We start from the raw sequence: 10,409 nt of genomic DNA, 5'->3' as shown, positions 1-10,409 counted from the left end.
GACGGGCCAGTCCCCAGAGCCTTTTCGAGCAGTATCCTCTAGTTTCGAACGTTCGGAGTACGACTCGCTTATCGACTTAGTCCTTGGGGAGCTATCAGTCGAGGCAGAAAACATTAGAAAGCTGTCTGCGGAATCATGACGCGTGTAAGAAATGGGCAGACGAGCTTTGATAAGATGCTCATGTGAAGGAGTGTCAAGCGACAGAACTTCTTTGGGAAGGTTTTGTAATCCCTCAGAGCTGCCCTTTTCTCCTCGACCTTTTGGTCATAATCTTCCTCTTCAAAGTCACGATTTTCATAGGCGCGGAGGTCGTGCAAACGCCAGTTTGCTCTGCCAGCAATAGCACGAGGTGCGGATCGACATTCGCTGAATAAGTCTATAAGGTTCAAGTCTCGCCTGGACAAACGATCTGGTGACAAGCTCCTGGGCGACCCTTGCGCCCTAGGCCGACGCGGCTCATTATTAATAAATGATTCTATTTCAACGCCCGAGCCATCTTGCGACGGTCTCCGTTGGGAAGCTTCCCCTCCATTGGAGCTTAACACTGATGGCGGTAGTAGTTGGATGTTTTCTAACTCATGCTCTGAATCTGAACCCTGGTATCTGTCGCCGTTGCTTTCCTCGACACGAGGAGAGTCAGGTAACGGCTTAGCGAGAGGAGTCGTCATGTTCGACGTGCTTTCATGGTCTGTCGGTGCACGGGGAGTCCCCTCTGCCTCCATCACGCCTTTGAACAGGCGGCTTTTAAGCTTGTCAGGAATAGGTTCTTCCAAAGTTTGCGATTTGTCAAGAGAATTTTCATTTTCTGATATTTTCGGTTTTGTGCTCTCTTTTATGCTCTCGATTTTATTCTCCTGGGCAGACGCACGATGCTCTGCCCTAGCCTTTAACTCATGGACAACAGCATATTGAATTATCCTCCACGTTTGAGCCAGCGTGTATAACGAGACATCCTCCGCGCATTCTGCATTGTTATCAAAACTCATCTGCACGCTTTCCAACAAGCTAGACGACGATTTTTTGCAGTCCGAACTCCCCATTAGAGACGAATAGTGCTTAGCGAGATATCTAAAGGTTTCCGGGTCAAACGTTGCACCGGAAACGTTACCAATAGCTCCAATCTGACTCGGCTCAAACACACCGCTATGTGCAATGGCTTTCTCAAGAGAAATAACAGTAGGACCGTCTTCTGACATCGGGGGGGTTCCGCTCAATGACTTAGAGCCTCTAGAGGAAGCAGTTTTGTTGGTTCTTTTTCTTAGCGACGAAAGCGCAGATTCGTCCAGGCCATCATCTGTCAAGCTGAGGCTGGTAGTCCCTTTTTCGCTACTACTTGTTTTTCCTGTCTTGAGGCCTAGGAATTCCGCCGGGCTTAAATTCATGTTCAACCCCCGCCTTGACGGGCGTTTGTGGTTCACAGTGATAATGTCGCCATTTGGGCTCCATGCTACAGCACAAGGTTTCCTGCGCGATATCACTTGGGGTGCAAATTTAATGTCCGTTTGGGTAAAAGTGCCATCGCCGTCCACTGTCCATAATAGCTCACTTGAATGCCACAACAGATCAGTGGGAGGACGATTATAGCGATCGATCTCTTTAAATGGGATATGAGGTCTGCGTAAATCCCATATATGAATTCGAGGATCCTCGTGGTCATAAGACGTGACGATTTGTGTAGACTGCCAGTTTGCGACTTCTTGATTCTCCAAAGCCCATGAAGGGGGCCGCCATCGTACATTATGAAGAGCTTGTGGAGCGCGAAACTGGAAGGATGGCTTCTGTCTCCGATCTGTTGTTGAAAAGTCCCATACCTTAATTTGTTTATCAGTGCCGCCACTTACAACATGTTTCCCGTGCGGGTGCCAGTCGATCGAAAAGCAGGCTTTTTCGTGGGCATTAATCTTCATTAGCGGGGCATTATCCTTTCGAACATCCCAGCGGTGGATAGCGCCGCTATCTGTAGCAGTCGCAAATTCAACGCCATCAACCGGCGACCACTTAATATCTCTGACAGCCTCACTATGGCCATTGAACCTAAATTTACTACCAAAACTCATCGCCCCTCTCTCGCCCGACACCATTCGCAGATCCCACATCCGGATAGTCGCATCCTGACTACCAGACAGAAGCCACGCCCCGCGATGAGGGTTGAATGCTAACTTGTGAACTTGGCGATTATGTTCTTGGAGCCGGCCCAATTCGAGTCCTGGCCTTTTTAAGTCATAGAGAACTATGCGTCCGTTGGCAGCGGCTGTAGCAATTATGCGGTCATATTCACCATGAGACCACTTCACATCCTTCGCGGCAAGCTGGTCCTTGTGTTTTGCAGATAAGGTGCCCGCTGAAACTTGGCGATTCGAATGATATGATAAAATAGCCTCGCGCAGGTCAAATTCTTCCTCGCAACTGTAGGGAGTTACTCGGATAGTCTTGAGGATCCCACGCCCGGCGACAACGGCATGTGTTTGTTGGGGCGAAATGTCAAGGGCAGCAATATGAACGTTGGTGTTAAGTGTGACTATTTGTGACGGACTAGGCCTACATAACGAAACACGTATGAAACGGCAGCGTTAGAGATGAGGATGTATTGTAGATGCAGAATAGCTTGTAGATGCAGAATAGCGGCAAAAATATCAATAGAAACACGCACTCCTTAGGGCATCATCACTTACCGCGCTGTAGGATGTAGAGGATGTATAACAACTAGCGCCTCCTGCGGAGCAGTTGGCTGAGGGCTTGGTGGCCTTGAGCCATAAATGAAAGGGTGTGCGAACCGGGCAAAAGCACTTGTAGCTCTAGTATATCGCTGGGAGGATAGTGACGGCGCGGGTGGTGGTGGCGGCGGAGGTGGTGGAGGGGGGGTTGAATGGGCTAACGCCGAAGGGAGAGCAACAGCACCAGACTGAGATTCGTTTTGATGGGACTCAGGCATCTTCGACACTCAGATCCAGGCGGCTGAGCAGTCTGGTGACGACCGCGGATCCATCTCTACCGCAGCTGGGGAGGGGGTGAGATGCGGTGGATGAGGGAGCAACAGGCAGACCACACCAACCAAATTCGGCGAGGCAAGCAAGACCAGACAAGTCTTGTGACTGAAGCGCAGGGTGAAGCACTTGGCGGCCCTGAGGAGGTGGCAAAGTTTCGTGGGAATAACCAGTCTGCGGAGATGGCGGTCCTGGTGGGCGAGTTGGGTGCCGGGTGTTGTTGGATAGGGAGGGATGCGAAGCCCAGACGGGTTCTGGGGTGGAGGACTGTCAGCCAAGCCAAGGCCGCTGGTGACAGGCCAGCGTGACTTGGCCTATCAGCGTGCAGGAATTGTCAACCTTCTGAGCATGAGCATCCACACTCCACTCCCGGGTCACTCAACACAACAAGTTTAAGACAGGCCATGTTCTAGAATCCCAGGTATGTTTTGCATATCGATATATCTATTACTGGGAAAAGCCATGGTGTGCAAAGATGTGTGGACCCTGCATTGGTCTGCTTAAGCTCTAACACATACATGGTGAGGGGCAGCAAACATTCCTCCCATAACCACTGAAATTTTATGTATCTCCATGCATTAACCCCCCCTCCCAGAACTAAAGGTATTCAATAAGTGCGAAGATCACTTTAGAGGGCCCTTAACATTACGAAAACGGAAGATTTATGTTCTAGGCCTTCGTTCTTCAACCCCTCACCTCTTTCTTCAGACCCTTGACAAAGCATGAACCCATTTCTCCTCAACCCCACAGGGTTCCGCCGCCAGCCCTGACCAGGGCCTGATTCTTCGCAACAGACGGAGTTGAGTTCTGGCTTGCCGTTGACAGGAAAGTTCCACAACTTACAAGGTTCCTTGAGTTAAAGATTGCCTCGAGCTGTGGATATTTCACAGCTCCGTCATTGGCTGTAATTCAAGAACACCAGCAGACAGAGACCCATTCACATACTATATAACACCGACAAGGTTTAGTTAGCATCATTGCATATTGTGCATACCTCTGGTCTCCCTTTGCGCTGACACTTTGGTCAGCCATACGTCCGGCTATAGATCAACACTAAAGATAACATAGATTCTCAAGCAGACTTTCAACGTTTTCTTGAGGATCAGTGATTCATTCATCTCTGCAGAAATAAGATATGCTCGTTCCATACAGGGGCTTTCCCCACCAATACGGGTGGAGCCGTTACGTTAAGGGGTACGCTACCCGGATTGCATAAGCGATAGTTTGGAGCTCAAAGCATCCCAGTGGCCACATTGGCTTTCCCCAGACTCTTCTTGCAAAAACAGATGGTCTTAGTAGGCTTAAGAGGTCTTTTGTGGTAAAAAGGAAACAACCCCCATCCACCTTCACCAGTGCTATGTTGTGTAACCCTAGGTTGGCATTGATCGATGATAAAAAACTGTTTAAACATGCAATCTTGTAGGAGGGCTTTTACCACTACGCCAAAAGAATCATTCCTTAAGGTAGTAGTCACCTATTCCTCAAGAGAGAGATATATATCTATATGTATGATTCACAAAAACGAACTATCATCAATGTACTGTACATGTACTGCACATACATCTGTACAGGTTTATATAGAAAGGACCATGGCAGCTCTTTGTTGCCCAGGATCCTCACTCGAAAAAATGGGAATCAAAAAATGGGGGGAAAAAAATTCTGATGGATGCGGCAGTGAAGTGTGATTTTGTGTCTCCCAAAAACATACTATATGGAAGGTCGAATTGCTAGTGGAACCTGAGCTAGAATGGGAGATATGAAAAGATAATAATGCTGCCGTGACTCTATTGTGATTATGAATGTTGCACTATTTCAAGCTACTTTGGAGCATTTTCTCAACGCAAATACTTGCAGTGTAAGAGTACATGGTGAACGATCAAGACAACCGCATACTTGATATATACGCGTAGAATTTTCAATACTCGGCCATTTAACAAGCACAATATTAACGAGTCTAAACGCACTGAGTGTAACCGGAGAATTTACGACCTAACTCGGATGAATAAAAAATAAGCACCGGGAAGATAACTCAAAGTAGAGCAAAAAAAAAAAAAAAAATTCTTCAAAATCCTTCAGGTTGTCCAACGCTTTGAAAACGGGGTAAATTCCCCATCCGGAAATGCATATCTTGAGTTTAACGCAGGCTAAGCAGCAGGCCGGTAGTCCAGATGGTGTCTCCCGCAGACAGGCCGAACTGGACAAGCTTTGTGGAAATTCGTGCTGGTTGAAAAGCGTTCAGGGAAGGACGGCTCTACAAAGTAGTGAGGGGTATATCGTGACTTCTCTCAATTACTCCACTCCTTGAATTTGTTTCTGTGGGTAATATTCTACCGTACCATAAAGCTCATGGGGAATGCTGCCATCAGCACAATCAAGCGCTCACATTATCGCACAGTGCTTCTGAGGATTGAGTAGTTAAATCTAGACTCCACCGTTCACAATAATGATATATCCTCAACCGACAGTGGCTGATAAAATAAATCGTCAGTGTGGAAGAGCAGCAGTTCAATAAATCTCGTTGGTCAAGATTGGTCGCGTGAGGCTCATTCCGCCTACGATGATCAGTGACCGCCTACAAAGAAAGTAATTTTAAATTTCCGCCATGGCACACGACCGGAAGCTGCACATTTCCTCCTTTCGGGAAGGTCGGGCAATAGGTCGGGCAATAGCCTTAATAATAATGATAACACACACACATCCTGATGTCCGGAAACTGGGCATACATGTGTACTGCACATTTCGGTGGACACACAAAAAAAATGTGATGTATCGAGGCGGGTGATAAGGTGCTCTCTTGGTTGCTTATGCATATCAGCGACCCACATCCGGCCACCTTCATCAATTGTCGGTTGGTATTTCTTTTTCTGAAGCTCTTTAGATGAAAAATCCAGAGGTCAGAAGAGGCCTTGAACATGGCCATGCGCCAAGCAGAAGTCGGGAATCAGACCCAAGTCCCGGCCCCACGGATCATCACACAGGGCCTAGCCATACAGCAACTTCCACGAAGCCTTGCGCCTGTTGTTAGAGCCAAAAGGGTATAGTAGCCTAGCCAGCATGCAGCTCTGGTTTTTGTGGGTTCGTCTCGTATCTCGATAAGCCTTTTTTTAAAGAATAAAAATAAAATAAAATAAAAAAGTTCAAATAATAAAAATAAATATCTGCTGGTGTTGCAGTCTGAACTTCACAGACTCCGTTGCTTGGGTCGGCATGTGGTCAACATCTAAAGATGGACCAGACCATTGAGTTCTGGGTATTTTAGACCAAAAAAAAAAAAAAAAAAAAAAAAAAAAAAAAAAAAAGATGAAAAAGATGATTAAAACCATTGCTTTCTCATGACTCTTTACCTTCGCTGCGTTTGCTAATGTTGATGTTCGCAACTTGCAAGGCATTGGTGAGAAAAACATGAGGGCAGGGTTCGGGCGGGGCGATTCGTGCCTGATCAAACAAGAGAGGATGTTGTCTTCTTACCGCTTCGATATAGGGTTTTCTCAAAAGACCTTATCTTTCAGCTACATATAATATGTTTGCTTCTTTTATCTTGAATTGTCTATTAGTTAAGAAGGTGATATACTAAGATCAGGTAGACGGAGCAACCATACCTTTGTGCACCTATGGTCTTTTTATGATCGAAAGACAAGAATGAAGTGCTTTTTTGAAATCCAAGCGGTGATTAAATTCTTTTTTCTGACAATGCAGGCGAGTTAGCAATGGGAGTAACAAGTATGGCCACGCTGGACCCTTTGGCTGGCGAATGATATTTATGCTTCATGCGACACCGATATTTTGCGTTTGTTGTCGGTGATTGATAAAATACGCCTCCTCCAGCAATTTGCCGGGCTCCTGACATCCTTACCACAGAATTACGTTTAGCTGCAGTAGCATGATGCATTCCATCGAAAAGTTCTTTACTTCACACCCCCATTAAGTCCCAGAACCAAAACAGGGTTGTATTTTCTGACATGCCTAACGATGCGAGATCGACCATGGCAGCCACGAGTAGTATGAACGCTGAACGCAGCATCATTTCCATTAAAATAGGAATAGCTGTATGCATGAGATCATAGCCAGCAATTGAAGGGAATTTTTCGTTCAACAGCCGATTGACGGACAGATGTAGCGGACCTTTCTAGCCAACACAAGCTGCACACGACGCGTAGGTATAACAGTAGAAACACAAGTCGACAACAAAGCAACATTAGAAGGCTTGGTAGGCTTGGTTGGCGCGAGAGACTCCAAGTGTCGCAGTTGTGGCAAAATTTCCGAAGATAGTGAGAGGCATAATAATAAAAGATCGCGCCTTGTACTCACTGCATCAGCAGTGCATATACAAGGAAATGTATTATCTCCATATACCCTCAAAATCCCAGTTTGCGCTGTCCCACCGCGATCGTTGCTGCTAGACCATTCCAACCCCCGTCATCTGGGTTGTAATGACCCGTCCGCACGCAACTGGTGACCCTGCTCTCCGATATTCTGACCTGATGCGCTGCTGACCAGTAGCAACGCGCCCCACGACGGCAGCGGCGGCGGTACATGTACTAGCCTCAGCGTTTGCGCGCTCCAGCTGAGGTGGTTACCGAGGACAGGGAAAAGCCTGCAGCCCGACAGGCCACGCGCAAGAACCGGCTATCCCAGCCACCCCTGCTAGCCCCAAGGCCTCCGTGTCTCCCCGACTACTATTGGCGACGAGGAACCTATTCTGCCGGGGGGGGGCCATTGGAGCGGCCTCACCGCTTTGCAGCGTCTGTGGCCGCTCACCGACTCGTCTGCAAAAGGACGCCGCCTGACGAATCGCTACGCAGCAAGGGGGACCTGGAGGGTTGAGAAAAATAGGGAAGCAAAGCAACGAGAACAAGCCTGAAAGAAGAACCCCAGGGGGAGGCGCGGGAGTGATCCACAAGGATCATAATTGATTCATTGATTCATTGATCCAATTGATTAATTGAACCCAGTTTGAGCTGTTTGCTGTTTGCTGGATCCTGTTATTCGCCTCTTGACCTTATTGTCATATGTATATTTTCAATATCTTTTTTATACATGATTTTTTGCCTCAGCTCAGGTCCCGTGCCGCCGGTGATCGTCTGGACCTATAGATCGAAAACTTCTTGAGCTCCAGCGCCTCGGAAGCCCAATCCCGCCACACCCCCATAATTCCTTCCTGGATACGGAATTTATCTTTTTTTGCTTGTTCTGCTCGTCTTCTTCTTCTTCTTCTTCTTCTTCTTCTTCTTCTTCTTCTTCTCTACCTTTTTTTGTTTCCTCACACCTCCCCCTCCCGCTGAACTCCGAGCTCCGTAGGTAATTACCGATCCCTCTGAACTGAAGCTCTGAAAATAGCCGTGCTTGCCGATCACAGCGCTCCTTGAGCCTTGCCTATCGTTCAATTTTTGCGTCTCTATCGTCCTCTATGCTGTTTCTGCTCGCGATCCTCCGTTCCTTCTCCGCATTGCTTCAGTAGCCGGGTACTTCCTCCCTCTCCGCCGCGGTTTCCTGGAGTTCGGCAATCCGCCTCAGCCTTTCGCTTGTTTACCGCTTTCGGGATACGCCCAATTCCCACCCTTGACTGGCACAGAGCTGACGTGGGGATTGATACTCTTCTTCTACCCTCATTATCTCTCTTCCTGCGCTCTTTGAAAGCCTCTACCCTCATATTTGGCCAGAGTCTCGTCTGTTTCGCTCGTGGCCAAAGTAAGACAATCGGCAATTCGCCTCTTTCCGTTTACTATTTCGTTCCCCGACGCCCCAAACAACATTCATACCTGAGTCCGTTCCGCTAGAGCTCACTGTCGTTGTTTGGCCTCTTCATCGGTCGTTTCTGCGGAATTATATTTTGAGAAGCCCTAGGGGTTTGGTCATGGAAGCGGATTGAACGCGGAAGGCTTTTTTTCCCTTTTCGTCTTGCGGGTTCCAAATTGGAATTGCTGCTTGGGAGCAGTATGGGTTTCTCCAAAAGAGCTGGCAGCGTGCCATCGTTTTCACACCCGGAAATCAGGATGCTTCTACATTACACTCGGTCGATTTCCCCCGTGATCATCGTCGTCGTCTTCCTTATCGCATTCGTATCACGTTCTGTCATATCGGCCAGGAGAATACCTGCCCACCCTCCCGCCATTCGAACAGGACCTGGTGGTCGACCGTTGCCGACGCGTATGAGGAGCACTGCTGTGTTCGCTCCTCCTGTGTCCGATTTCTCACCAAATGCTAAATTGACGTTCAGGTGGCTGTCGGTGGGTGTTTTGTTTACATTTGTCGCTGATGCAGCTATTACTATGACCCACGTCATCATGTATCGGCAAATGCACTGGTGGTGTGGTCAATCCAGAGTGGTGAGAATCCCATATTCTGTATTTGTTTGATTCAACCTTACTGTTTATATTTTCTAACACATGAATTTCAGATTTATATCGTCTCTTCCTTTTTCGCATACACCGTCATCCTAATCTCACTCTTGGATACAACACCCTCACCGACTTACGCACAACTACTTCCTTGGGCAGTTGCTATACCACTGGAATTGATAATTTTGGGAGGTTGCCTGGCCCTTTACACTTCTCCTCACCATGAACCAATTGTCGGAGATCCTGCTGGCGGCCCGCTGAGAAATATCATGACGTCCTGGGAAACAGTGGAAGTAATCGTTGCTGTAGTGAGGCTCCTTACTTTGCTTGGGATTGTGATTTTCTATACCTTAAGTTCCGTCGGATGGAGGAGCTATCGTCACAAGGATGCTACTGCACGCTTCGCCTCCGGTGAAGCTTCAGAGACCACAAGGTTGTTAAATGGCCATCGCAGCGGAATAAACGGTGATAACTACGGGTCATCCTCTCCAAACCGAAAAAGAGATTCGGATTTCAAACCAGAGGACGCTTGGGTTCGACCAACTACTGTACCTTCAACCAGCTGGTGGGAATATATAAGCGGTTATTCCTTATTCTTTCCTTATCTCTGGCCTTCCAAATCTCGGCGACTGCAACTCATCGTTGTCGCTTGCTTTTTCTTGGTCGTTTTACAGCTTGTCATCAATGTCATGGTTCCCATTCAAATTGGTAGAATCACCAATGTTCTCTCGGGAGATACTGGAGAAGAATTCTACATTCCATGGCGTGGAATTTGCATTTATGTCCTCTTCCGTTGGCTTCAGGGAAATCAGGGATTAATCGGTTCTTTGCGTTCCTTTTTATGGATTCCTGTCGGACAGTATTCATACATGGAACTTTCAACCGCTGCTTTTGAACATGTTCATAGCCTTAGTCTCGATTTCCACCTGGGCAAAAAGACCGGCGAAGTGTTGTCAGCTCTAAGCAAAGGCAATTCTATCAACACGTTCCTGGAACAGTTCACGTTCCAGGTTGTACCAATGCTGATCGACCTCTGCGTTGCGGTGGGTTATTTCTGGATCGTTTTCGACGTATACTATGCCCTGGT

General features: G+C 47.6%; 4 protein-coding genes across 4 annotated transcripts in view; 2 read left to right on the top strand and 2 right to left on the bottom strand.

Annotated features, from left to right (window-relative positions):
• Positions 1-113: 113 nt before the first annotated feature.
• On the bottom strand, positions 114-3,390 carry HCAG_04554 (conserved hypothetical protein; the record flags this gene model as incomplete). The annotated part of the gene is made up of 4 exons (XM_001540664.1): positions 114-2,538; positions 2,673-2,902; positions 3,053-3,298; positions 3,352-3,390. The coding sequence occupies 4 exons, from the start codon at positions 3,388-3,390 to the stop codon at positions 114-116; spliced, it is 2,940 nt and encodes a 979-aa protein (XP_001540714.1).
• Positions 3,391-6,967: 3,577 nt separating this feature from the next.
• On the top strand, positions 6,968-7,808 carry HCAG_04553 (predicted protein; the record flags this gene model as incomplete). Its single annotated transcript, XM_001540663.1, has 4 exons — positions 6,968-7,030; positions 7,115-7,137; positions 7,482-7,513; positions 7,549-7,808. The coding sequence occupies 4 exons, from the start codon at positions 6,968-6,970 to the stop codon at positions 7,806-7,808; spliced, it is 378 nt and encodes a 125-aa protein (XP_001540713.1).
• Positions 7,809-8,988: 1,180 nt separating this feature from the next.
• On the bottom strand, positions 8,989-9,267 carry HCAG_04552 (conserved hypothetical protein; the record flags this gene model as incomplete). Its single annotated transcript, XM_001540662.1, has 1 exon — positions 8,989-9,267. The coding sequence occupies one exon, from the start codon at positions 9,265-9,267 to the stop codon at positions 8,989-8,991; it is 279 nt and encodes a 92-aa protein (XP_001540712.1).
• A 324-nt stretch (positions 9,268-9,591) lies between these two features.
• HCAG_04551 (hypothetical protein) overlaps positions 9,592-10,409 on the top strand; it is a gene marked incomplete at both ends in the record, with an annotated part of 2,381 nt that continues 1,563 nt past the window's right edge. The window contains 2 exons of the mRNA XM_001540661.1: positions 9,592-9,855; positions 9,997-10,365. Of these exons, the coding sequence (XP_001540711.1) occupies positions 9,592-9,855; positions 9,997-10,365 (633 nt within the window). The remainder of the gene's footprint in view (positions 9,856-9,996; positions 10,366-10,409) is intronic.

This window comes from Histoplasma capsulatum, genomic scaffold (assembly GCF_000149585.1).
Source record: "Histoplasma capsulatum NAm1 scaffold_4 genomic scaffold, whole genome shotgun sequence".
NCBI classification, from domain to species: domain Eukaryota; kingdom Fungi; phylum Ascomycota; class Eurotiomycetes; order Onygenales; family Ajellomycetaceae; genus Histoplasma; species Histoplasma mississippiense.
Note: the sequence above shows the minus strand (reverse complement) of the source record. Positions and strands in the feature narration are given on the sequence as shown.